This window comes from Phyllostomus hastatus, unplaced genomic scaffold, assembly GCF_019186645.2.
Source record: "Phyllostomus hastatus isolate PE091 unplaced genomic scaffold, TTU_PhHast_1.1 phas_contig_5, whole genome shotgun sequence".
Classification (NCBI taxonomy): Eukaryota; Metazoa; Chordata; class Mammalia; order Chiroptera; family Phyllostomidae; genus Phyllostomus; species Phyllostomus hastatus.
In genome coordinates, this window is record NW_025333897.1 from 192,857 (window position 1) to 220,387 (window position 27,531).

The following is a 27,531-nucleotide window of genomic DNA, read 5'->3' on the forward strand; positions in this document are numbered from 1 at the left end:
TCGATTGCACAGCCTGCCAGGCGGTTGTGCCCACTCGCTCTGACATTTCACGGCCCCACACACTCAGGCCCGTGGTGTCCCATGCGACCTGGCAGGCAGCAGCCAGCCCGTCATAGCCAGACACACGGTCACGCCCCGGGTCCCAGACGGAGCAGTCCCACACACCCGGACACACCCCCAGGGTCTCGGCCCTCACACGCCCAGCTCGTGCCTGGGCCCCAGGACAAGTCCTGGCTGCGTACTAGGATTCAGTCACACTCCTGGTGCCCAAGCGCTGGCCACGCCCCCGTGACACACCCGCCCACCTGCCTGCCTCCTGGAAGGAAACTTGCAGGCTCAGCACCTTCGCACCACATGAGCACTGCTCCTGCCCTCCCCCTGCTCCCCAGGGTGGCCGGGAACCAGAGGGACAAGGCAGCTCAGGCTCCCAACCAACCGCATGGGCCAGACTGGGGGGTTCAGGGGGCCCCTGCTCCCCTCCCCTGCCTCTGGGCAGGCCGGGAAGTTGTGGGGGGAGCCTGGGTTCCGGCTGGAGCCCCGGCTTCCTATCCAGCCCCCACAGGGCAGGAAGCAGGGCTGGGGGAGGCCAGCTCAGGCCTTCCTGCCCCTCCCCCAGACAGTCCTGGGCCTAGGGTCAGTGGGTGAGAGAGACAGAGAGAGAGGCACACACACACAGGCAACAGCCCGGTCCTCTAGACCTCCTGAGTGTTGGTCTCGGTTTAAGACACCTTTGTGTGTGTGTCCCCAAGCTCTGTGGTGTGAGTTGTATGTGTCAAGCACAGGGGTCTCTTTACACACCAGCTGGGTACCTGGAGGCTTTGTTGCGAATTTCCAGCACATGTTCAAATGTGTGTGTAGGTGACTGCCCTGCTCCTGGTGTGTGTACCTGCTGCACAAGTTGGTGTGCTCCCTGGGCTCTGGGTCCTGACACGTGACTTGGGAGGTCTGTGTGCAAAGTGGGTCGTGTGCTGGGGCATGTGATATGCCTGAATTTTTTCTTAATATTTTTGCTGCTCTCCTACGGGTGTGAGTTGTGCATCCCTAGTTTAAGTTTGACTTGAAACGGGGGTGTCCTCTGTGTATGTTTGTGCGTCTGTGAGAAAGGTGTTTCCAGGAGGGGGTGTGTGTTTTCTCACAAGAGCTGTGTTTCCCGTGTGGGTGACAGGTCCCAGCATCTGCGGGAGAGCTGTTCCTGGGCTGCACTGTGACCATCGTGTGTGTCTGGCGTTCTGAACATGTGTCCACGAGGTGTGTCTAGCCTGCTTGCTGTCACTCCCAGTGTGTGTGTGTGTGTGTGTGTGTCCATCTCGGGGACTGGTGTGCGTAGCCTCTGCAAGCAGGTGGCGTCTGCATCGGGCTGGTGGCTTCAGTGTGTGAGCAGTTGGGGGTTCTGTTTTGCGATCCCCTCGGGGGCGTTTTGAGCTGTCAGTGGGGTGTGTGCACACATTTGTGAGCATTTTGTGCTGGTGTTTCCCGGCGAGGGGGCATCATGAGTCCTCAGTGAAGCCACTGGCATCCTGGGCAGTGCGCCTGGTGGCCTCCATGCTGAGTGGAGGCCGCATCTGCGGCGTGTCCCCTCGCCGACTGGTGCCACGCTGGCTTGGGGCTGGCTGTGGCGGGCAGGGCAGGGCAGGGCAGGGGCTGCGGTGGGCACTGGACCCGCGCCCGGCCCTCGGTATAAATATCCCGGGCTGCCGGCAGCGGTGTTTACTCTGTCCCGGTCTGGGGGTGGCAGCCGCCCGGCAGGTCCTGGGGCCGGTTTGGGGGGGGGTGACCAGGCCACAGCACAGACACTTCCTTCTGGCCAGACAGGCCGCAGCTTCACTGCCCCTTCCCACCCCCCTTCTGCGGGGGAAGGCGACCTCCGCTTCTGGGCTCCCAGGGGCCACCAGTGAACCTCTAACCTGGACATCCCCTCTGGGCTTCCCAGGATTTGGGAGCCAAAGAAAAGGGGACAGAGAACTAGATGGGGTGAGGGGGCCGGGCCAACAGAGATGGCAGGGAGAGGAACAGGAAAAAATGAGGGTGAAGAGGAGCAGAGTGACAGTGAGGGGAGGCCCTGACAGAAAGGCAGGGGAAATGGGGTCACGAGACAGTGCCAGAAACTCAGGCTCAAGATGCAGGGACCTACGAGGGAGAGAGGAGGCAGGGCCCCCGGAAGAACGAGGAGGGAGAGCGGGACTGCAGGGAGACATCGTCCGAGGTGCAGACACTGAACGGGTGACAGAGAGGAGCGTGGGGGGCAGAGGAAGGAGAAGCGGACAAAGGGCAGAGCCGGCGGGCAGTGGAGGACAGGGGTGGGGAGCCCTCCGTGTCAGCTTTGGCAGGACCTACAGAGGTGTCAGACGCGGGGGGTAAGGAGTGGGGGCGGCGGCTAGCAGGACAGACAGGAGACCGGGGGTGGGGGCCGGATGTGCCAGGAGGGGCTCTCCCCGCCAGGGCCCTCCCTCCCTGACTCAGCCTCTCCACCCACCCCAACCCGACCTGGGAGCGAGGGACAGGCCACTCAGGCACCTCCAGGTCTCGGCTGCGCTGAGGCTGTGACCTGGGGGATGGGTCTCTCCTCGCCCCTCCTGACCAGCTCCACCTTCGTCTCAGCTACTGACGCTCCCGCCTCACCATCTGACTCACCCTAATTCTTACTCAGCTGCGGTCCCTCATCACCTAAAGTAAACAAACAAATCTATGTATGGCAAACTATATCACAAATTTAATGACTGAATGACAGACTGGCGAGAAACGTGCACTGATGCCCGTACCATGGGTGTGCTCACAGCTGGAGTGCCGAACACAAGTCCCAGGAGACAGAAGTCTCTCCTGTGACCTGCCTGGCTCTCACACTGGGCCTCCTTGAGGAGGTGGGTTATCAGTGGTGATAGCACGCAGCCCCCAGGACCCTGTGACGTCTGACTCAAGCGCTGCCTTCTCCACCAGGACGGCTCCGTCACATCTGCGTGGATGGCCTGGTGCCAGAGGAGGGCCCCCAGACCATTAGCTGCTGTTACCAACAGCTAACTCTTCCCCACCTCCCCATCTGAGGATGCCTGTGTCACCTGCCCACCCTGAGGGGCCTGGCAGCTGGGGGGCGGGCCCTGGAGAGCTCTCTCTCTCGGATTTGTGCTTCTAGACCTGCACATCCACCTTCCTTCCCAGTCCCCTCTACGAGCTGAGTCCCCAGTTTGAAGGGACATCTGGGGGATTTGGCGTAGCCGCAGGCACCTTGCTGGAGCCTGGCACAAAGTAAAACTGCTCAGAAACCACAACTTTCCTTTTTCTGAAGTCTCACTGAACAGCCTGAATGTCCCTTGGCCCCTTGTAGCTTTCACTTTCTATGTCTGGCTCTAATTCTGGTTGACCCAGAGGGCAGAGCTGAGACCCAGGGGTCAAGAGTCATGGGCCCCAGGAGGCCTTGGGATCTCTGCTCACTCTGGACCTCATGCTGGGAGGCAGCCTGGAGGCCCCTCGGGCTCCGATGGGGAAGGACGCTGCTGCCAACGTGCCCAGGACCGAGTCCCCAGACCCCGCCTCCCCGACCCCTGGCCGTGCCCTCCCGCAGACAGCCCTTTTTCGTGTGTCTACGAGGGGAGCATGAGCTGGGTGTGGGGGCATGGGAAGGCGGGACGCCTGGGTTCCCACAGGCCAGTGGCTGAGTCACCAGGCGGCCATCTGGCTCTCATTAGCCTGGGGAGGCAGGGGGCTCCGTGGGGTGGGCCCTGTGGCTGGCTGGGGCAGAGACGAGGGGCAGCCTGTGTGTGTGGGATGACTCAGGACCCATGATAACAGCCTGTGAGTATTTGGGGAGTGTAAACAGGACAGGGAGAGGGAGGCGAAGGAAGTGAACGAAGGGAAAACTGTGGCTGGGCAGAGGGGGGCCATGGGCTGTAAGGGGAGAGCTCCCCTTCCCTACACCCCTCCCCCCACACCCAAGCTGGCAGGCCCACGATACCCAGTGTGCCCCTGCCCACTCCTCCCAGGCCAAGGTCCCAATGGAGAGGTGACACCTGTGGCCACCTCTGGTCTTACCCCCGCCTGCAGCGAGGTCCCACTCAGGGGGCACACTGGAGCTGACACTGAAACCCAGAGCGATAAAGGCTGAGACCGGGACGCCACAGGGGCTGGGAGATAGAAACAGGCTGGCGGGAGAACCACAGGCCCACGAGGCCAAAGGACAGAAGGGAACTTAGAAGCAAGGAGCACTCAGCACAAACGGGACAGGTAAAGGACTGAGGCCAGGACCGGGAGGGCAGACAGTGAGCTGCTCTGGGGCCCAAGGGCCAGCCCCACCCCAAGTTGGGTACTGGTGTCAGCCTGGCTGGCTCTAGCCACAGAGTCCTGCTGCCTTGTCAGGGAAGGACCTTCGCCCTGCAGTGGGGGTGGAGGCCAAGGCACAGAGAAAGGGGGAGAAACAGAAAGGCCGAGAGGAAACAGAATCAGAGGGAGACTCGGAAAGCAGGACACAGAAAGGCAGGGAGAAAGTGACGGAACAACCGAAGGAGACCAGAGAAGGCAGTGAAAACGGGGAGGCAGGGTGGGATTCGGGGGCAGGCCGGGAGCTGCAGACACGGGCGGAGGGGCAGCCTCAGATGGGACCAGACCCAGAGGGAGGCCGGCGGTGTGGGCACCTGCACGGGGCCCCTGAAGCAAGTCTCTGAGCCAGCCTCCCACCAGCTGCCTCGTTTGGGCTGGGGCAGGGCGGGTGGCCGGGCCATCAGTCCCCATCTGGCTCCGGGCTGGGCGCATCCTCAGGCTCCTCCTCATCGAAGTATCTCTCCTCCTCATCCCGGGCCACGATGTCCAGATTGTCGAAGTCGGGGTTATCGTCCACCGCACTGTGGAAGGACGGCGCTGTCAGGGGCTGGCTCTGCCTGGGCCCCAGTCCCCACCACTGCTCCTCGCCCTCCAGAGAAGCAGGGAACGAGGCCCCACAGTTGGAGGCCACAGGCCACAGCTCCGAGACGCAGCTGACCCTTCCTTGGAGGGGGCGTTGGGTCTCCCAGGGCTTCCAACAAAAGGCAACATTTTCCAAATCAGAGATTTTACATAAAACTTCTGGTTTCTCTTGAAAAGCTGGCAGGTGTGACGTCCTAATGCTGGGGCCCACATTGTCAAGGCACTGGTTCTCACCCAGGAAGGCACTGTCCCCCCAGAGGACATCTGGTTGTCACAACTGGGGCCTGCTGCTGGCTGTCAGTGGGTGGAGGCCAAGGGTACTATTCAGCATGCTGCTGCACACAGAATGGCACCTTCCCCCGCTCCCCGCAAAGAATTATGCAGCCCCAAGATCAATAGTGCTGAGGCCCAGAAACTGCGCTAAGGTGGCAAGTGACCCTAACCTGTGAGGAGCCTGGCTCCACTCTGAATCCCGCACCCAACACCCCCGGTCAAGCTCACTCCCGTCCAGGAAGCCCTGTCCCCTGTGATGAGACCTCCTGCCCCCCAGCAGCCTCGCCAGGAACCAGGTTCGCTCTTCCCCCAGGTGTCTGCCACTCCCCCGCCCACTGCCTGCCTCACTGCTCTCTGTGCTCAGAGGGCCTTCCCGCCACCGTGTCACCTGCCCCCTTCATTGTTCTTCATGGCCCATCATCACTAAATGCTTGATGCTTCATTTTCCTCACTACAGTGCGACCCCCTCCAGGGCAGGCAGCCCCTCATCAATTTTATCCCCTGCTCTAGCCCCAGAGCCTGGGCACAGCAGGCACAATGAGGGGACCACTTGGTGCTCTGCCCAGCAGGGCCCTCTAGGGGGGGCAGGCTTTGGTCCCCATTGTTCCCCAATTCCTCACGACAGGCCCGGGTTCTCTCGGGGTTCATGGCGGCAGCAGTGTCCTCACTGGGGGCTCCCACAGCCCAGCTCTCTGCTCACTGCTCTGTGGGCACTCGGGTCGCAAGGCTGGCCCCAGGGGGAAGTGGGCCCGCCAGGCCCGACTCCGGAGCTGGGCGAGTCTGCGCTGCCGCCGGGCGCCCAGAGGGCTGCTAGTTCACATGGCATCAGAGCTGGGTTTGAAACCAGTGCCTCTGCGGCCACGCTGGTGTTCAGCACCACCGGCCTTGCCAACAAAACCCCTTACTTTTGATTCTGATGTCTCAGCCTCCTGTATCCTCCCTGATGACAAAGTCCTTCTCCAGTCAGGTGGCCCATGTGTCCTGCCCTGGTGTTACACTGGAGAAGTTACCCACCGGCACCGCAGGGGCAGCCACCACAGGCCCTTCCCTGCCACGCAGTACTCTGCCAGGGGTTACCGCCGGCAGCACAAGGTCTGGGGTCCTGGGGGCACTTGTGAGGCCTGGGGGTAGCGGCATCTTGCCAGGCCACCCCACCTGCCAGAGCGGAAGTGTTTTAACGCTATGTCAACACTGAGCTGCATGTCAGCCCTGCTCATTCCCTCCTTACATTTGGGGAGAGGACTGAGGCTCTCAGATGCACAAACTAGTCCAGGGTCACCCTCTGACCTGTGGTTGATCTGAAACCCTGAGGCTGGCAGACCTGGAACTGTTCTGAGGCTCCACGGAGGTGCCTCAGGTTTAGCATGTGGCCGACGACTGTGAGGTGCTGGGCTGGGGGACAGGGAGGTAGGGGCACGGGAGTACCTGTAGTCAAAGTCTCCGTCCTTGCCGTCCAGGAAGCGCTGGTGCATCCGGCTGGTGAACTCCTCCCGCAATATCAGCCTCTCTTCTGAGTCAGGGACCCAGACCTCTGAGTCTTTGCCGGGGCTCTGGTCTGCAGGGGGTGACATCCATGGTGGGGGTGTATGAAGGACTCATGCGGGCAGACACTGGACACAGTCCAGAGAGCTGCTTCTTGGTGCTGGGCAGCACCAGGAACACAGCAGTGACCAAAAAGCTTCCAGCCCCTGCCGTCCCAGAGCATACACCAAACACACAATGACAAGCCAGTGCTCTGGGGGCTGCAGAGTAGGGCCAGAACGGGGCGCCTGAAAGGTGGTGGAGGGAAGGCATTCCTGGCAGAGGGAAAGGCAGGTGCAAAGGCCTGGAAGCGAGGGATTGCCTGGTGCTTTTGAGGAGTGGGGACATAGATGCTGGAGAGGCTGGGAAGGGCCAGGGCACAGAGGGCACCTGGGTCAGGCGGGGGAGGGACTCGCTGTCTGCTCGTGCAGGTGGGGCCCAGCCTGGGCCATGGAATGGGGAGGTGTGCAGGCCCAGGACTGTGGAGTTCAGGTACTAGAGCCTCCCTGCCACTGGCCCTCACCTTCCTTGTCACTATCCTCCACCTCCTCCTCTTCCTCCTGGCAAGCCTCCTCCTCCTCTTGCTGCTGGAGCAGCCGTTGCTGCAGCTCCCGCTCCTGGTAGGACTGGAGCAGCAGGTCGGAGAGCGGGCAAGCGGGCGTGCCATGGGAGCCGGGCTTGGGTGGCTGGTGGGCTGGGGTGCGGGCGCTGAGCTCCTCCTGGGTGAGGTACTGCCCGATGTACTGCTCGTACAGCAGCGGGGCCCGGAACCGCATCTGCTCGTCGCTGAAGTACTCGCCCCCTGCACGGAGAAGGCAGGGTGGGCATGGGATTGGGGTTGTGTATAGGGTGACAGTGTCCGTGTGTGAGTGATCGTACTGGTAGGAAGATATGAGCACATGTGTGCGAGTGTGCATGAGTTCAGATATGTAGGAAGATAAGCACACGCCCGAGGTCGTGTGGGCACCAGTACTCATGCACGCATATGAGGACCTGTGCTCGTGTGTCCCAGCATGTTTGAACACAGTCAGACCCACAGACACCCTGGCTCATGGCACCGGTGGCCTGGGGCCTGCGGACAAGCACCTGCCCACACCCTCCCACACGTGTCAGGGCACCGCCACAGGCACCTATAGCTGGTGTGCAGGATGGTGCAGGCAGGTATACACACAGGCTACAGGCTGTGTGCCTGTTCACTGAGCCCCATCTGGCTGTGGTGCACACATCTGGAGACCGCTGCACTGCTGGGCACCTAAGTGTACATCTGTGTGGAGCCGGCATGTGTGTGCACGGGATCAGGTAGGGCAGGGCGTCTGCTCAGGCGTGATGTGCCTGCTGGCCTTCTAGAGCCTGGCTCTCACCTCTCCCTAGTAGCTACCTTTCTGCAGCTACCCCCCAGGGAGGCCTGGCACCCTCACCACCCCAAACCCAGCTCCTCTGCGTCACCCCTGGCTGCCTATTTCTGCAGGGCAGCTCTGTCCCTTACGTAACAGTTAAACTGAGCTGGGTCCCTCCCACCTACTGGCCCTAGCCCGACCTTCAAAACACAGAGGAGGAATCTGCCAAAATCCTGGCTTCAGGTGTGACCGCCCTATCCTGCCTTCCATCTTGCCTTCTCTCTTACCCCTGGCTTTGGTGTTTCCCATCAGATTGTTTCTCTCCCTCCTTTCCCCTGGCTGACTGCTGCCCCCTGTCTCTGGGTCTCAGTTTCTTCCCCTCCTTTTCTGACCCTGGTTTCTGTCACCCATCCCCCTTCACTCATCATCTCTCCTGTTGTCATTTTGCTCATCTGTCACTGTGTCCCACTCTTTCCATTTCCCTCAGCCTGTGCCATCTCCCTAACCAGAAACTTTCTTACTCTCTGCTTCATTCACTCTCATCTTTCACCTTTAGTTCTGCTGTCCTTGGTCAGAGACACCTGTTAGGCTGCGGTCAAACATGCTGATGTTTGCCTTCACGCTTTTCACGTGTGTGCCTTGTTTTCGAGGGCCTATGTGTCCTCAGGGTCACAGATATGCCCCCTAGGTCTCCAGCAATGCCTCTGTATTCAGTGGGAGGGAGGGATCTGATTTTCCTGAGAGATAACCAGTCACCACAGTGCAAGTTGCTGTGCCCTTGGCCCACAGACCTGAAATGGTACTTCTGTCATTCCCACTCACTTCCCCGAGATCCCTGTCTGTCTAATCTGCCCATCTCACCCCATCACTTCACATTTGTATCAGTCTTCCCCTGTGTCCCTTGTCGCCACACTTCTCTCCCAGGATCTCTGTGTTTCTGCTCTTGCATCCTTCTTATTTGCTTTGCCTCAGTTTCCCTTCCCCTCCAGCCCACCTGCCCCCACACCTTGGATGAGCTCACGCAGGGCAGCGTAGCGCCGGTTACGCAGGCGGGTGCGCAGGGTGCGGGGTCGGGCAGTGCCCTGCCGGGCCACCTCAGCACAGTAGAAGTCAGCACGATGGTCACCACGTAGATGGTCAAAGCAGGTCAGGTGTTCTTCACGGAGGCCTGTGCGGAAACGCTCCAGGAACACCAGTGGCTTCTCGTGGTAGAGTTGGCCCAGGATGGCCACCTTCTCCTGCTCAGTCAGGTCAGGCTCTCCCTGCTGCTGGCTGCATACGGGCAGGCGGCTGGCAGCCACAGCACGCAGCATAGCACTCACTTCCGTGGTCTCGGCCCCAGAGGAGTTGTCGTCCAGGGCCCTTGGATCTCCTTCCGCTGCTTCTTCCTTGTCCAGGGGTCTGGATGGAACCGGCATCCAGCTCAGCTCTCCCCAGTGCCTAGGACTGGGGCCCGTGCAGCCTGTGGGGGAAAAGGGAGATTTCTTAATCTAGGGACAGGAGTAGGGGAGGGAGAGTGGGTGCTCAGTCCCTCACTCACTTCACATTTACTGAGCACCTACTCCAATCTGGGCACTGTGTTAGGCCCTAGAGACACCACAGTAAACAAGAAGTTGACATTTTAGTGGGGGACACATAGTTAAAAACATAATTACTAAAAACATATTGTGTGTTAGAAAACATACAGTGTGTCTGGTGTTTCCAAGAGCTGTGCAAAAAAAAAAAAAAAAAAATCCAGGTGGAAGGAGAGGGGATGGGGAGAGAGGCTGCAATTTTAAGAGAGAAAGCTCGCCAAAAAAGTGACATTTTAGTAGAGATGTGAGGTGGTGAGGGACTGAGCCGTAAGATTTCTGGGGAAGAAGAGTCCAGGCAGAGGGAACAGCCTCCCTCAGTGCGAAGGTCCTGAGGCAGGAGTGCATTTGGTGTGGTTACTTGGTCCTTTCCACCTCATTCATGGATTCACTCAATTCTTTGCCTTTTCTTTGTTCAGGAAATTTAATACATTTCACTGACTTGTTCACTCACTCATTCGTCCTCTCCTATTCATTTACAATTCATCCAACCACCCTTCAGGAACTGTAAATCTACTCAAGGCCCTGAGCTGGGTAATGCTGAGGAGTCACAGGGAGAATCCAATCCAGCTCCTGCCCTCAAGAAGCCTCCAGTCAATGGGGGGAATAGGCAAGATCAAAGACAATACAGGAACCGGAAAGAAGGAAGCTGAGCACTAGGCAAACCTGGGTGAGAGCTGCTTCTCGAAAGCGGTGGGAACTGGAGCTGGGCTGCAGCAAGCAGGAGCCAAGTGAAGACAAAAAGTACAGACAACTCCTTTAGGTAGCTTGGCTGGGATGGGGAGGAGCAAGGGGGTGGTGAGGGTTGCGGGTGCACGGGTTTCAGGGAGGGCTTTACTCACTGGCAAGAGGAGAGTGCACTGGACCAGGACAGGGCCTGTGGAGGAGGGGACAGGAGGGGTGGTGGCAGATGCCTGGGAGGCCAAGTAGACAAGCCCTGGGCTGAAGGGCTGGGAGGTGAGAAAGGCATCCAATTAATATTGGGATTCTGGCTCCTGGACTAGTTAAGCTGTGACTCAGACAGAGATGTGGATGGGGAGCAGGGGAGGGAAGATGCTGAGGCCAAGTTGGGACATGCATTGGGGGGATACCCCAGGGGAGACCTCTAAGAGACCGGTGGTACCTGGGACTAGACTTCTCAGGAGAGAAGTGCTGGGCTGGGGGCAGGGTTGTGAGTTACAGACCCAATACAACAATTAAAGCTGAAGGAAACAAGGGGTCATGGGGAGGACAGGGAATACGTGTGAGGGATGGGAAAAGGGGCTAGGAAAGAGCACCGACCAGATGTGCAGAAGATATGCCCGTGAAAAGCTAAAAAATGGTCCCCTAAAAGACAGCCATGTCTTAGTTCCTGGAACCTGCGAATGTAACCTTATATAGCCAATGACAACAACAAAAAGGTCTTGCAGATATGACTAAGTTAAGCATCCCAAGATAGGGAGATTATCTTGCATTATCCAGGTGGGTCCTAAGTGCTATCCCAACTGTCCCATAAGAAAGAGCCCAAGATTTGACACACATGGAGGAGATGGCAGTGTGAAGATAGATGGAAGTGGAGACTGGAGTGACGTGGCCACAATCCAAGGAATTCCAGGAGCTGCCAGAAAGTGGAAGAGGCAAGGAATGGGTTCTCCCCTAGAGCCTTTGAGGTTGCCTTCTACAGTCTTGCTGACACCTAAGTATTAGTCCAGTGATACTAGTTTCAGACTTCTGGCCTCCAGAACTGTCAGAGAATAAATTTCTGTTGGTTTAATCACCTAGTATGTGATAATTCACTACAGCAGCCATAGCAAACTAATAGAGGCTGACAAGAAAAAAATGGGAAAGAAGGGTGTCAGAGAAACCAAGGGAAAACATTAAAGAAGACCCTGGCTGGTGTGGCCCAGAGAACTGAGTGCCGGCCTGTGAACCAAAAGGTCGCCAATTCCATTCCCAGTCAGGACACATGCCTGGGTTGCAAGGCCAAGTCCTGGTTGGGGGCCTGTGAGAAGCAACTGATCAATGTATCTCTGGCACACTGATGTTTCTCTCCCTCTTTCTTCTCTTCTCCCCCTCCCTTCTCCTCTCTCTAAAAATAAATCTTAAAAAAACAAAACGAAACACGTTAAAGAAGGATGGAAGGGTCAATGGCATTGAATTCTCCATGTGTTCTAATGAGAAAAAAACTGAATGGGGTAACACAGGGAGGTCACGGGGCACCCTAACCACAGCAGTTTCAGAAGGTCAAAAGCCAGATTGCAATGGGTGGGAGGTGAGCAGGTGGAAGCAAGTATGGGTGACTCTTTGGGTGAGAGAGATGGTTTCTGGAAGGGACTATGGGATCAAGGGACAGATTTTCTTTTCAGTTTAAACGATTTTATTATGTAAAATTTCAGACATGCACAAAAGTAGAGAGTTCAACCCTTCACCCTTCCATCATTCAGCTTCAATAGTGACCAATTCTTGGCCAGTGAGGTTTCTGCCTGCCAACCACATCTCACCTTACATGGGATTATTTTGAAGCAGTGTGATGGAATTTTAAGATGAGTGAAACAAAAGCAGTTTAGATACACATGGGAAGGCATCAGGAGAAGCAGAGACTAAAAATGCAAAGGAGACAGAATGGGGGAGCACAGAAATAGATTAAGGACCCCGAGGTGGCAGATGGGACTGTGACCTTTGCGGGAAGAGGAAGTGGAATGAAATGGGGGAAGCCGCTAGTCTGGGATAAATAGAGTTTGCATGGGTCAGGAGGAGGGTTAGTCCAGGGAAAGGGACGGGTCAGTTTGACAAAATGAAAGAGGCAACTTGAGAAAGCAGGGCTGGCTGAGACAATGGTAGAGTAAGCCCGAGGCAGGACAGAGGTTTACGTTACCTGAGAATTAGCCTATCAAGGAATCGGCTTAGAGTCGGACATGGAAAAGGGCAGACTGGAACGCGAAAGAGGTTAATATCGCGGGAGGGGATGGGGTAAAGGAGGTCAGCCCGCAACAAGAGGGGTGAATCTGGACAAAGTGGTGAAGAGACAGGTGAGCCTTGGGCAGGTGTATCACTATCAAGAGTCCTCCTTCGCACTCTGGGAATCATTTCCCAAAGGCATCGCAGCCCCATCCTCCCCGCGCCTCAGAGTCGCCTGGACCTCACCTTCATCGGGTTCTCTAGTCGCCGCCGCAGTCGCCACAGCTTCCATCCTATTTTTTTACGCTTCTTTAACCGCCGCGGTAGGCTCAGCACAAAAGAGTCAACCCCATACCTTCAGCGGCCACTTCCGGCTGAGCACACTACCGGGTCCCGATGCTCCGCTGCTCCCGGAACCAAAGTTCCGGGCCAAAGACGGACCTTCCTATGCACATGCGTTACTCGCTCCGCAGCCGGAAAGAAAACGGGCGCTTGGGTCAGAGGGGCCCTTTCGTTCTGCACCCCTCAACCCCACCCACACTCTGAGCTCCTGGAAAATTGGAGTATCAGGAGGGAGATGAACTATTGTTCAACCTGTTCACTGCTGGGACTCCAGAGCTTGGCACGCTTAATTTTAGGTTGGATGACTTGTTAGTCGAATGAGAAACACTTCAAGGCCTCAAAGGGTTTGTGCTCTAGTTTAGGTCTCAGTCTATCCTCTTCTTTCTTTACCATTTCAGAGAATATTTATCAAGCTTTGTCTTTGCTCTTTCATCACACCCACTCCCCGGCTAGCATGAGATAGGTAGTGAGGACTGGGACAATTTGCAGATGTGGAGGGACAAAACCGTGGCCTTAGAAAACTGATTTGCCTTAGGTTGGGATTCATAGTGTTACCACAGTAGACCGACACGTCACCAGTGACTGCCCTGAGTGTCAGGGCTCATATGGATCGAGGGGACTAATAGCGCTGCCATTCTGGGGGGGGGGGGGGGGCAGGGAAGTCTTTTGGGAGGACAAGACGCCCAAGCTGAGATCTGAAACATGAATTAAGCCGAGACATATGGAGGTAGGAAACAGTCTCGTGCAGGGGGATGGGTCAGGCAAAGACCCAGGAGGAAGGACATGTATTGATAGTTCTGGTTGCTGCAAGCACTTCGTATGGCCGGGGACAGTAACGAGTTCTAATTGAAGGCCTTGACTGGGATGCACTGAATTGAGAACCTCACAAATCTTTATGCAAAATTCCACGAACATGTAGATTTGACTCATGACATTTATACATTCTTCAAGGGATTTGCGACTCCTGGGAGCAAACCACTGATCCGGAGTTCAAAGGAGAAGCAGCAAAAGACGAAGCCAGTGAGGTCATCAGAGGCCACGCATGGGGCCTCATTCACCATATAAAGTGGCTTGAGCATCTCTGTATCCTGTGAGGAAGGGGCAGGGGTATTAGGGTGAGACTCGTGGCAAGGATCTGTGAGGAGGCTGGTACAGTAATGCAGACACATGCTAGGAGCAGTCCGCAGCTCCAGGATATTTGCCACATGGGATAGGTGGAGACTGCATTTAGCCATACCACCAGGCGGCCAGCAGAGGGAGCGGTTGCCCAACATACGGACTAAAGTCCTTAAGGGTATTCCAAAACTAGCGGATTGGAGGCCCTCCCTACGCAGGGAAAGGGGGGCACTTAGTCTGGAGTCCTTTAGTCCAGCTAGCCACCCATCTTGACTCTTACTTCAGATATCCCACCCTAACCTCAAAATGAGTCAGCCTTTCTCCTTTTTTTTGTAACCTGTGTCCCCTTTACAAGGTTGAGATACTTCCTGTGCAGGATGAGATGGGGCTTAACTGGCCACTCTTGTGCCTCCAGCACTGGCCCCTCAAAAGGGGCCAGGAACACAGCATGTCCAGAGGGAATGAATAAATGACCCATGTTGCCGGGGAAGGATGATAGGCTGTGGGAGTGCCATCAGAATGTCCTTTACCCTTACTCACTCCTATTTAAAAATATTTTCACTTCTTGCTCCATTGATGTGGTGGGTGTCATCCAACCAGGCAAGTCTGCCAGTTTGCTTCTGGGCCAAGGCACATGCCTGGGTTGCACGTTTGGCTTCCAGTTAGGGTATATACAGGAAGCAAACAATGTTTTCCTCTCACATTGATGTTTCTCTTCCACTCAGAAAAATATCCTTTGCCCTGGCTGATGTGTCTCAGTGGATTGAGTGCTGGCCTGCAAACCTAAGGGTCGCTGGTTCCATTCCCAGTCAGGGCACATGCCTGGGCTGTTACCAGCCCCCCAGTAGGGGGAGTGGGAGAGGCAACCCCACATTGATCTTTCTACCCTAAAATCAATCAATCAATCCATCCATCCCCTCCCCCACCCCGCCCGCCCCCAGGCTTGGTGCTATCATCAGTTACTTCTGGGCTGGGAGCCCAGGGTCCAGGACTGCCTTGGCCATGCTCTGTACCCCAGCACCATCCAGACCAGGTAAGGAACTGAGCAAGTGCCTAACCTATTGGCTGGATAGAGGCTTCTGGAATCTCCACTAAACTGGACCCAGGTGCAAAGGCAGAACTATCCTACGTGCAGCTCACAGGCCAGGCTTGGAGTGGAAAAGCAGTCACACCCAGTGATGACCCCTAAGAGATCAGCCTTGGTGCCCACCCCACTGGCCTTACCTCACCCTCCACACCTAGGGACCTGGTTCTGTGCCTTCTATACAGATTCTTGGAGATTTGGGGCTGTGAGTGGACTAGAAAAGGCAGGATCAGAGAACCACTTCAAAAATAAACTAGTGGGTTTTAAACTGAGCCCCAAGTTTAAGGGGGCAGCCCCAGCACCAAAAACAGGGCCAGGCACATGAGTCCCTCCATAAGAGTTTAATGAATGAGTAAATAAAGTCCCCTTGAAAAGGCCCCACCCCAATTAAAGGCCAACTGCAGTAATGCTTCCAGGTTTCAACCCTTCTTCCTTCCTGCTAGGAGGTGCCATGTTTTATTGAAACAGAACAAAACAAAACAAAACAGGGCAAACACATTTCTTAATAAGTGCAGTTTGTTAAAATCCTGTTAAAAACAAATGGGTCAAGGGGAAGTAAAAATAATCAGAGGATCACTGTAGGAAAAATGTTTAGGTCTGGCACATGGGAGATCTCTGGAGAGGAGGCAGTGGGAAAAATTTCATACTCTGAAGGGAAGGAGTCCCCTCCCCCCACCTCCCCTTCTTCCCTCTTGCCCCATTCATCCCACCAGAAACTACCAAGACGCCTGGAATAAAAGGTTTCAAGTTCAATAGTCACACTCTCTCCAAATACAAAAAGCAGTTACAATTCAACTCAACACAGAAGCTTGTGTGCAAAGTTACGTACGGGAAACTGAGACATCGTATAAAAAGTTAGGTTAAAGATGATTTTGTGGTTTTGTTTTGAGGGTGTGGCTCTTTGTTGGTTGCTTGAACTCAGCAAAGTAACAGTTATCCTGATGAAATATCAACAGCCGACCCACAGTAAAAACAGACAAATTCTAAAAATTAAAAAAAGCATAATTACCAAAAAAATGTCACTGCTTCCTCCCCCACACTTTGCTTTTTAAATTTTTTTTTAAAATTTTTGATTTTTTTTTTTAATCCTGAAAAGTAGACAGTAAAACAGCTCCTGGAAGAATTTACAACCAACTGCATGAGGGCCTGGGAAGCTGAGAGGCTGGAGCAGGGCTGGGACAGTGGACAGGAAGGGCCCCCCAGTCACTGTATGACCAAGGGAGGGGAGGGGAGGGGAGGGGAGGGGCGCCTTTAGTCAAAAAGGAGGGAGAAAAAGGGAGGAGGAAGGAGGTAGGGAGAGAAAGAGAAAATAAAAGGTCACTGTTGTTTGTTTGAATCCAGAGAAAAATGCCCAGCCCTGTGGGGGAAGAAGCCCCTCAGAAGGGAGGCAGCCCTGGGTTGGCCTGTCCCCCAGCACCACAGGACCCTGTGGGGCAGATGAGGGACTGAGGTGGGCGCTGGTGGAGGAAGCCGGCAGGGGCCTCCGGGTCACACTGCTACTGAGTGCTCGTGCCCCCCTGTGTGTTCCCGGTGTAGCTCCCGTAGTCGTAGTTCCCGTAGTAGGGTGGCCACTGGCCCTGGTTCTGATAGTACTGGTTCCACTGCTGGGCATACTGAGGAGAAACCAAAAGTACCAAGTTGACTCTCATCCAGACCTGTATTTGGCTCCTCCCCTCACCCCTCTCACCCAGGGCAGAGATGGGTGCAGCGACAACAGCTGATGCACGGGTCCCCCGATATAGAAATCGAGGCACCTAGGGAGAACAAGGGACTGGCCCAATATTGGTCTGGTCAGCGGGCACTGAGGGACCGAAGCCCCGCCTCCTGGCCTGCTAGTCTAAGCCCTCACAGGTGTAGGTAAATTCCACATTCAAAATACTTAACCACAGGAATGGTGGGCTAGCACCAATCATCAGAATGGACATGGTGATGGTGCTGAGACAGGACCAGGAGGCCTTGCTGCACTGGGGGGTGGGGCTCAGATACCAGCTGTTTAGTAGCTAGAGCAGAAGTGGTCACCACATGAATCGACTACATCAGATGGATGCCTTCAGGCTGCCCATCTTCTTTGGATAAGCAGGGGCTTGAGTCTGGGAACACACATCTACAAGTCTCTCCATTCCGCAGCCTCCACCCACCCCTACCCTGCCCGGCACGTACCTGCTGATACTGGTTATAGCTGGGCTGAGGGTAGGTCTGTGCAGTTGGGGGCGGCGGCGGGGTATATGGGGCTGGGGTGTAGGCACCGTAGCTCCCATAGTTGTAGGCAGGTGGTGGTGGAGGTGGAGGTGGTGGAGCTGTATAGCCCTGGCTGTAACCTCCCTGGTTGTAGGGTGGCTGGCTGTAACTTGGCTGGAAAGCAGGAGAAAAAACAGGGGAAAAAAACAGGGCTGTGAAATGGCAAGCTCAGCTGAGATGAAGGAAGAGCCTTTGTAAGCAATGGGTCCACAAGAGACTTCCCTGGTGGAGGTAGAGGACGGAGGGGGAGGTGGGTTAGCCACATGGTGGGACAGGCAGGGCAGGATGCAGGGCTGTGGTCTAGACTCTAATCTGAGGCCCTGAGGGAACAAGGCACATTTTGAAATTACAAAAGAACTACCCTTCAACTGCCTTGCATATCCAATAAGCTGGTGTGCACAAACCACTGAGTGCTCAGTAAACTGGTAGTCGTTATGAGAAGAGCTGCTGAGAAAAGTAGTTGTAGCTGTTTCCTCAGGGTGTCCTGTGTGCAGGCTGGATCATCACCCCACCCCACCCCCACCAGCCTCAGTACTGGGGAGGAAGCTCAGAGTCAGGGAAGTGAGGTCGCTGATTGGGTCAAGTCACATAGCTAAAAAGTGGCAGAACCAGGATCTGACCCCAGGTTTGCCTAGTTCCACAGCCTGCCTCATGAAGCTGTAAATGCACCACCCACCTCCACGACAAATCTAGGATGTGAGTTCTACTATAGCTCTAGTCTTTATGAGAAAAATGAAGTCCAGAGAGGTGAAGCTGTCTGTCCAAGGTCACAAAATCAGAATGTTTTAGGTCTGGGGTTTGAATGTGTGCCTGCTCAACTCCTGTTCTAGGAAATATTCTGGTTAGGTCAGGAATAGAGAACCATTCATCTGTATCCTGGCAACTGTTCCCAGGCCTGGCATGTGGAAGGTAATTCAGGAAATGGCTGCACAACGAAAGGGGATTGCTCTGATTGACAGGGGCCTGTCTGGAGCTGCTCCACATGAAGGCCTTCAAGCAGAGGGCAAGTCCTTTCTAACCTTAGGGCCTGCCTCCACATCCTGAAGACAAGGGGATCAGACCATTCCAGTCTGGGCAAGGGGCAACTCCAACTAGGTGCTCTCTTGGGGATTCAGTGAACCAATGACAATGCCAAGAGAAATGCACTTGCTGCAGGGACCCAGAGGCGGCTGGGAGAATCCTGGTTAACAGTACTCTGTCTGGGAGAAAGGGCAGAGCCGGAGGTGGGAGAGGACACAGACTGAAGCAGGTGCTGGGGAATTCCCTGGTCCCACCTCATCTCACCTGTGGAGGGCTGTAGCTGCTGACAGTGGGGGTGCTGGTACTGGCAATCGAGCCAGGGATGTTGCTGTTCTTGCTATAGCTGACAGCCCCTGGTGGGTTCCGGGCAGGGCTGTAGCTGGGTGGCGGTGGTGGCTGCTGTGGTGGTGGCTGTGGCGGTGGTGGCTGCTGAGGAGGTGGTTGCTGCTGGGGAGCTCGGTTGTAGCTGCCTCGGTTGTTGGAGTTGTTGTTATCCCGGCTATTGTTACCCCAGCGGTTCTGGTTGTAGCCACCACCTCCGCTCCGGTTGAAACCTGTGTTGGAGAAACCAGATGAAAGGCCTGTCATTCTTGAGTTGGACCTGCAACTCAAGAATGGGCTGGGCTGACCTGGTGACTGCTGCAGTCCCAGTGTGCTCAGGTACAGAGCAGAAGTTCTGTCCAATAAGCAAACAAAGCATCCCCTCTGGGAGCCCCCAGACCCCTGGGCACACTCCCCCATTCTGCCTTGGTTAACACTCAGTCATCACTGTTGGCTGAAGGTTTGTCTTGGTTTCTACTGTGTCCCAGCATCTCGATAATTATTTAATGAGTTGGAAGAGATGTTCTGGAAGAGGGGCTGCTAAGCACAGAAGACAGTCCTTGGAAGGCTTGTCCCAATGGGCCAGTCTCTCCTGAGCCCTCATGCAGTTGTGTCTCGAGCCTGAGACCCTTCCCTCTTCCAACTCCTACTGGCCTCTGGACCTTAATGTGGGCATCAGCATCTCAGGAGACCTTTCTTGAGCCCTGCTCTCCTGCCGACTGGCTCCCTGGGCTTTCCAATTAAGCCCAGAAACCTTCTGGAGTGTCACTACAGGGTGATGTGTGTGCCTAGGTCATGACTGTTCCAAAACTGCCCACTATAAGACCGAAACATGGTTGTGCATGCCTGTTAAATTATGATTATACACTTTATTGCAGAGACAGCCTAACTTAGTCACAAAGAACTTAGGCTTTGGGTCACCTGATCCCAATTCTAGATTTAGCTGGGCAAATTAACCTCTCTCAGCACCTTTCTACATGTTTTAAAACCAAAAACCAAAAACCAAAAACCAAAAGCAGGCCTAACATTTGTCTCAAACCAAGTCCTGAGCTGGTACCCAGGACTGGCAGTAAACTCAGTCTGGCCCCTTGTCTCAAAGTCAGATGGGAAGATTCGCAAAAATGGCAGCAATGAGATACCCAGATGGGCAAACGTCCGGGGGAGCAGGACAGTGGGAACGTCTCTCTGAGGCCCCAGAGTCTGCCTCATCCTGGCTCTCCCCTGGAGTGCAGCCCAGGGCTGGTGCTAGGGAACCTTCACCTGCTGCCTACACAGTCACCGAGCCCAGCTCTGACCCAGGAACCAGAAGTGCGGAGAACTCACCTCCTCGGTAGTTGTTTCCTCCACCACTGCCTCCCCCTCGGTTCTGGAAGCCTCCTCGGTTGCCCCCGGGTGGACCTCGGTTGTCGTAGCGCTGGAAACCGCCGCCACCCCCACGGCCCCGGAAGCCACTGCCGCCTCGGTTGTCAAAGCGCTTCTCGGGGGGTGGCCCGGCCTTGCGACCCTCCTCATTGTATTGCCTCACCAGCTTGTCTGCTTCGTCCCGCTGCAGCTCAATGAACAGCACCTCATCCAGGAAGTCGCCAACGTCCGGCAACGTGAAGTTGGCTAGGAGGGGGGGGGGCCCCAAAAGGAACAAGTCTGTAAGTACCTTTTGAGGTGTGGTGCCCTCCACAACCAGCACACTAGTGTAGTGAGCAAGAGGGGTGAGACAGGATCCCAACCTTAGCCTCTGACAATGGCCAGTGGCTAACAATGATCTCTTCTCCCTCTCCTGAAGGGGTAGCCAAGCTCGCCAAACCAGTGCTGATAAATGCTCCCTCTGGCCTCCCCCAGGGAGCAGGCCGGGCAGGTGGGATCTAGGAAGCGAACTGAGGCTCCCTCAGTCAGCCCACCCAGTGGGGGCCAGAAGCAGGTGCCCGTACAGGCCTCTAGCATTTGCTCCCATACATTCCCTTCCTCACCCTGCTCCAGTCCCATCTAGTCTGAAAACCTTGCCACAAGAGAGATATGGGCAACGTTTCCATCCATAGCTGTACTAGACAGGGGAAAGACAAAGCAGAAGCAAGTAGAGATTAAAAAAAAAACAAATCGAGGGGCAGGAGAGGGAAAAACTACATAAGGAGCTGTTTTCCAAGGACCCCACTGAGATGTTCCTCTGGGAATCGCTCATCTCCTACCTTTCATTTCCAAGACCGCGTGATCTGGGACATCTTTCCCTTCCTCGTCGGTTCGCTTTATTGTTCGGTCTTTTAGGTCCTCGTCAGTGGGACAAATGACAATAGCTTTGCGCTGGAAGCCTTCAAATGGTCTCATTTTTCGTCTCTGAGCTGACCCATAAACATTTGTCTAGGGGTAGGTAACAGAAGCAAGAGATGGTACATTACAGGATGGTTTTCTCATCTATGAGGTGTTATGTAGGCCAAGGATAAGAAAAGGGCGCTAGTTCTTTTGAGCAGAGAAACCCAGGAAACTGCCCTGACTTGGGAGAGTGACTGCTGACAGTCACAGGGATTTCAGTGGTTGGGCTTCGCGCTTTAATCCTCTTGTTCCAGGTGCTGCACCTTACAGTGCCCCCCACCCCAAAGGAATCCAGGCCTTGTTTTATTAACGTTACAGATGTGTGTGTTTTACAGATTGAAGACAAGACCCTCCACCAGCAAAAATATCACAACTCACTTCACTGTAGCAGTCTGGAACTGAGCCCGTGGTATCTTCAAGTAATGCCTGCACATGCTCGTTGAAAAAAATCCAGAGTACAAAACTTGAGAACACCTTCATCCACCTACTTCCAGTCTTACTTGCCCGGGAGGAATTGTATTAAACTTATGTCCTTCTAAAAACACCTGTTATTAACACAAGCTGAACCATACTAATCATACTCTTCTGAAGCCTTTTTTTCACTTAATAGTTCTCTAGTATTTTTCTGTGCCAGCATTCTCTTTTTAATGGCTGCATAATATTTACAGAATGGCTATCATAATTAAGCAGCCCCCTCTAACAGTTGTGTAGACTGTTTTCCTCAACATTGATTCTTTTATTCCCTCAGTGCTTCTCTGAAATATCACTCTCACCCACAAATTTCTAACCAAGAGGACTCACAAGGCAAAAGCCCCTGCTTCTCACAAGTATAGTTTTAAAAAAGACTTTTATTCATTTACTTTCAGAGAGAGGGGAAGGGAGGGAGAAAGGAGGGAGAGAAACACTGATGTGAGAGAGAAACGTCAGTTAGCTGCCTCTCGCAGGCCTCCAACCAGGGACCTGGTCCAAAACACAGGTGTGTGCCCTGACTGGGAATCGAACCAGTGACCTTTCAGGTTACAGGCTGGCACTTTATCCACTGGGCAACACCAGCCAGGGCACAAATGCAGTTTTGCCCTGAATATTCTCCCCCTTCCTCTAGGTGATGGGCAGGTGTATACTGGGCTGGTGCTGGCACAGAGCAACGCCCTAAGACACATCTGATCAGGAGCAGTAGTAAGAATGACTTCTACTTATTGAATACCTCCTACATGCGAGGCTCCTTGGGAATACATACATGCATTTAAACAACTTTTAGTGGCCTGACAGGGACTCAAGAGGAAAGCCACAGAGGGGACAGATAGTTTGTAAAGGGGAGTAAACAAAGGAACAAAAAAGGTGTATTTTGAAGATGCAGCCTGGCAAAGTGGAAGAAGCCCAGGATCAAGTCTTGGTGTGAGACAAACTCACTCTGGCCAGTCCCTACAGTTGCTTCGCCTGTAAAATGGGAAAAAGCCTCCCTCCTGGGCTGGTGAAGACTAAGCAGGAAGAAGGCCACACAGCATAGACCCAGAGTGAGGACTCTGAGGTGGCCTCGAGTGGAAGCCATCAGGACCAAGGCAGGCCTTCCGGAGGCGGTGTCCTGGCACACACTGGTTCTGTCCTGGCACACCTGATTTGGTCAGTCATACCTGTGTGGCCTGGGACAAGTGACCTCCACTCAAAGCCTTAGCCTCCTTGTCTGTGAAGTCAACCTACTGTGTATTTACTGAGTTGCAAGCCCCAGACAGGGACAATAGGAATGTCATATGGTCGCTATTAAGACTGAAGGAGTTCATGTGAGTAAAAGCTCCTGGTTAGCCCAGGGCCTGGCTCACAGCCAACAATCAACAAAAAGAAACCACCGTTGGCACTGGGTGGGGTACTGCTGATATTCTCATTGCAATGTTGATGAGGCAACCTGACCGAGGGAAGGTCAAGCTACTGTGTCTTCTCATCAGAAAGGCAGGAACAATGAGACAAGGTACAAAGAACACAGGTTTTGGCGAAGAAGCTCACACCCAAAAATCCCAGCTGTGTCCTTTACAATTTGTCAGACTGCAGACAAGTCACCTAATTAGTCTGGGTCTCAAATCTCTTCATCTGGAAGACAGGGATTGTATCACTTCCCTCCTAGCTCTGGCGAGGATCTGCAGGTGTGTGGCAGGGAAAAAAAGTCAACACATACAAGGTGGATCTGGAAAAATGGCCCACAGGACTGACACTGTCCTAGAAGACCAAACAAAGTTAAGTTTGAGGAAAAGATGCGGCACAAGAGCTCCTCTTCTAAGACAAAAAGAACATGGCTGGGTTGTGGGTCGGCCTGAGGCCAGGGGCCCCAGGGCACGCCTGATGGGCGATCATGGCTCTGGGTACTGAAGTCCTCTAAACCAAACGTCTCCAACCTCCGAGCCGTGGACTGGTACTGATCCAGGCCTGTTCAGAACTGGGCCGTACAGCAGGAGGTGAGCTTCAATGTAATGTGCCTGAATCATTCCGAAACCATCCCCTCCACCCAGGTCTGTGGGAAAAAAAAACAAAACAAAACAAACAAACAAACAAACAAAAAAAACCTGTCTTCCGTAAAACTAGTCCCTGGTGCTAAAAGCGGTTGGGGAGGTACTGTAAACCAGTACCTCCACGGTACACACACACACACACACACACACACACACGGCAAACATGTTCTTCCCTAATCCCCAGGGCAAGTGTCTCAACCTTCAGGAAGGGGAGTGAGAGGGTGTGCGGGGGGCACACAAATGCTGTGTGATCTGGGCTTTGGGCACTAGCCCACATGTCAGGTTACAGGGCAGAAGTCGAGTCCCTCTCCCTACTGCTCTTCCTGGACTCTGTTCCTAAAAGCAGAGCAAAGGTGGCATGTGGTCACAGGAAGATAGAATTTGGGTTCCTCCAAGCTAAATAATAAGGTTTTCTCCTGACACAAAAGCCTGAATGGGCGGGTGCCTGAAAGAATGTGTCCCCAGACCATTTTGTGAACCAATTCCATGGTTTATGTGCCCATAAGAGATCCTATTTTGATTCTTTTGAACCCAAGGATAGAGATAAACACCTCCTGGAGGGTTTCTACGGGGCAGACCTGCTCTACCAATGTCCTGATGAGGGGCAGAGAAGAGAACACTGCCCAGAAGCCAGTCCCTGCAGATTCATGGGATGGGAGGAATGGGCGGAGAGCTGGCCTCTGTCCTGGGAAGTGGCTAGACTCTGAAGGATGCCTCGTCAGACACTCTGGAGCTGAGGTGCGGAAAACCCTATTGGCCAGAGTTTCCAAGACTGCACCTCCCTCCCCATACTCCTTGGCTTGGGGAAGGAAAGAAGAGTGTCTAAACCACACCAGCAGAAATGCAAATACTTGCCTTTCCTGGAGAAAAGGGAGTTAGCTGCTCATGGCTGTTGCCACAGCAAACACAGTGAGGTCAGAGACCCCGGGCTGGCCCGGGACTGCTGTGGTCACTGGGGGATGCTGGTGTCTGTTGCTAAGAGACCAGCACAACAGCTAGATCAGCTTTTCCAGCTGTGTGAGCTCCCTCTGCCTAGCTCGTACTTTCCCCAGTCCCACCCTGCTTGAAGATGCTGGCTCTAAAAAGGTCTGCTGGGGCTGTAGCCCCTGACCCCCAGGATCCCCCAATCTTTAGGAATGTGGGCCAAAGGACAGGACAGGTTTCTCAGAGGAACCGTATGGGTAGTTTTGGTGTGTGACAGCGTGGGGAGGGGGGTAAAGCTGGAACACAGCAGGAGTCCCACTGTTCCACTTCCATCTCATTTGTCCCCTGCCTCCCCCCATCTATAGCTCAACAGGGTCAGTGGGAGACACCTGGATGGATCCCAGAGGAGCAAACTTAAAGCTGGTGATAAGAGTGCACTCTGGGCTCACTGTAAGGTAAACCCAGTGGAAGGAACCCACGTGTAGGGAGGGAGCTAGCTGAAGTGTCAAAATGGAACTGGCTGAGGCTCTGGAGACAGAGGGTAGAGGAGACGAACACCCCTTTCTCTCAACGTCTGCTAGTAAGAGGTGGTTAGGGCTTCCCCTCTAGCCTGGGGTTTGTTCTGGGCAAAGGCATGGCACCTGTCAAAAAGGACGCAAAGCAGGAATAGAATCACACATTTGGAGCCTAGGTTGGTGATGTTCACACCCAGTCCTGCCTCTGGCAGGCTGCTAGAGTCCTAAGGGAGCTCCTAGTCTGTAGCCCTCAACACTGCGGTGGTTTGGGGCCTTCACATGTGGCCTTGCACAGGCCTTCTCAGCTGCCTCCTGGAGGATGACTCTGTTGCCTCAGAGGGCCAGCTCCTGCTCTGTACTGGCTCTGAAGGCTCCTCAGTAGGAGGAGCAGGCTGGGCAGCATCTTCTTCTAGAGAGGTTTTCTATCAGCAAGAAGACCACAAGAGCCACTTCAAGCAATGTAGCCTACTTCCCCTTTCCCCTTTCTCTTTAGCCTTTTAGTAGGCAGGCAAATTTAGCATGTCCCTCCCTCATTAAAACATGATTGTGGCTCCCCACTGCCCACAGGACAAAGCCTCAACTCTTCTTCCCATGAATCCTACCTCCCAATTTCCCACCACAGCTCCAACCCTTCTGAGTTGTAGCCACCTGAGAAGTGGTCAGAGGCAAGTTCTACTAGTAAACCCATGGCACAACTCTGACCAGGTTCCTTCCCTCTGAGGCCTCTGTTTCACTTGTGGTTTATCTTCTTTTTCTCCTCGATGTCCCATAGCTATAATACCCACATGATCTGAAGAGGATACTCAGACCATCATGGAATGCAGGTCAAAGCCCCGACAAACCCAAGAGCTTGTACCCAATGAGACATATTCTGGGGTAGGAGCTGGGGCTCTAACCAGACACAGAGGAAGTCCTGGCTCACAAGGCCTCACCTGCCTTCTGAAGGCACATTTTCCTTCCCTCTCAAGAATGGGCATTTCTGCCCTGGCTGCTGTGGTTCAGTGGGTTGAGTGCTGGCTGTGGACTGACAGGTTGCCAGCTCCATTCCCACTCAGGCACGGTCCCCAGCTAGGGGCTTGTAAGAGGTAACTGATCAGTGTATCTCTGGCACATTGATGTTTCTCACCCTCTTTTTCTCCCTCCCTTCCTCTCTCTCTGAAAAATAAATAAAATCTTTTGAAAAGGTGAACTACTGGCTTTAGATCTCTTCCCAGGCCTGAGTAACCTATAGTTTGAGGCCCCATGTCAATCTATGGTTAACAGAGAACCCTCTTCCCCCTACCTTCAGAGTTTAGGTCCTTTTGCCTCACTTTTGGCCTGGATCACTTGGCCCAACCTGCATATTCCTCCATCAGGAGGCCCACGGCCCCGAAGACCACAGGTGTGGCTGGTTGAGCCCTGGACCCCCATTCCTGAACAAGCGAGCACAGACTCCAAAGACCAGCAGTGTGTCTTTACAGAGCTCAGCTGTACCGTGCCCACCTAAGGAGCTGAGGCCTGACCTCCAGGGAAGGCCCACTCTGAAATGTTGGACAGAGATATTAAGATGATCTACCCCCTGGACTACAATCCTTCTCCACGGAGCCACATATCTGAAATGGGTTTCACGGCTGATTTAACCAGCAAACTGACAAAATGACGGGCAGGGAACACTTGCTGGGAATCCTCAGGGTGCTGAAACAACACTGCACGCCCCTGCAGGACACTGCATCCCACTGATGCCAAGTCAGACGACAGCCCCAAATTCCCTGACAAGAATGGGCAAGGCAAGGTCAGGGTTAAGAAACAAAGTGTTCGAAGGGCGATAAGGCTGGCTGTATGCATTACTGATGGGGCCGAGCTGCAGGAGCAACCCTGGGTGCTTCTTAGAGCACCCTGTGCTCAACAGTTCCTCTAGCCCCCAGAAATAAATATTCTGAACATTAACCTAATTAGCTGTTTTCATCAAAATTTAGTAGTGCGGAATCCTGTCTTCTGCATAAATGTGAGAGTCTTTGGGCTCAATCATGGTTTCAGAACCCACTGCTTATCTCACACACCCACCATCACAGAAGAGGGCCAGGGTATGGCCCAGCCTCGACCAACGGTCAGTTTTCCCAGCATGGCTGTTCTGTCAGCAAAGAGCAGGTTTCCACTCCCAATACCTAACCTCCTGGCAAGATCATTTAAATTAATTTGTCTGTCAAGAACTAGAACCAGCCAATAGCCTTTTTCCTTTTTGTCTTTAAGAACTAAGTTCTTACTGCATGCTCCTTTCAAATGCTAGATGTAAGGAATCATTTCAACTGTAAACACTAGATTACCAGTTTAATATGAAAGGATGTAACTCAGGATCAAGCACACGGAACAGATCCATAGGGCAAGATTGTGTGGGAAGGGGTGCAGAGTTTCCTCCATGCTCTTTGAGTGCACCACTCTCTCACATCTCCACGTGTTCATGACCTGACACGCTCACTCAGTTGTTTTGTGTAAGATGTTACGCTTACTCCCATGCACAGGCAACTTGGTCCTCTAGAGCTGCCAGCCACGATCTCCAACTCCACTCTCATCAGGAGCCCTCTGAACTCCTAGTAACCAAGCATCTGAGGCTACACACATGGAAGGCACTCACTTTATGTACCTGCACATTCACAGGTTTTTTATTTTTAATTTTATTTTTTAAAAAGATTTTATTTATTTACGTTTAGAGAGAAAGGAAGGGAG

General features: G+C 54.1%; 2 protein-coding genes across 4 annotated transcripts in view; both read right to left on the reverse strand.

Annotated features, from left to right (window-relative positions):
• Positions 1–2,688: 2,688 nt before the first annotated feature.
• CCDC97 (coiled-coil domain containing 97) lies at positions 2,689–12,843 on the reverse strand. The gene is made up of 5 exons (XM_045846665.1): positions 12,716–12,843; positions 9,028–9,483; positions 7,208–7,486; positions 6,589–6,718; positions 2,689–4,829 (listed from the first exon to the last, which is right to left on the reverse strand). The coding sequence occupies exons 1-5, from the start codon at positions 12,759–12,761 to the stop codon at positions 4,709–4,711; spliced, it is 1,032 nt and encodes a 343-aa protein (XP_045702621.1). The 5' UTR covers positions 12,762–12,843; the 3' UTR covers positions 2,689–4,708.
• Positions 12,844–15,428: 2,585 nt separating this feature from the next.
• The window catches only part of HNRNPUL1 (heterogeneous nuclear ribonucleoprotein U like 1), a 34,175-nt gene continuing 22,072 nt past the window's right edge, over positions 15,429–27,531 (reverse strand). For all 3 annotated transcript variants that reach the window (XM_045846711.1, XM_045846712.1, XM_045846713.1), the window contains exons 11-15: positions 20,771–20,939; positions 19,914–20,198; positions 18,534–18,823; positions 17,172–17,363; positions 15,429–16,624 (exon numbers count right to left, since the gene is read on the reverse strand). In XM_045846711.1, the coding sequence (XP_045702667.1) occupies positions 16,508–16,624; positions 17,172–17,363; positions 18,534–18,823; positions 19,914–20,198; positions 20,771–20,939 (1,053 nt within the window). In that variant the 3' untranslated portion in view covers positions 15,429–16,507. The remainder of the gene's footprint in view (positions 16,625–17,171; positions 17,364–18,533; positions 18,824–19,913; positions 20,199–20,770; positions 20,940–27,531) is intronic.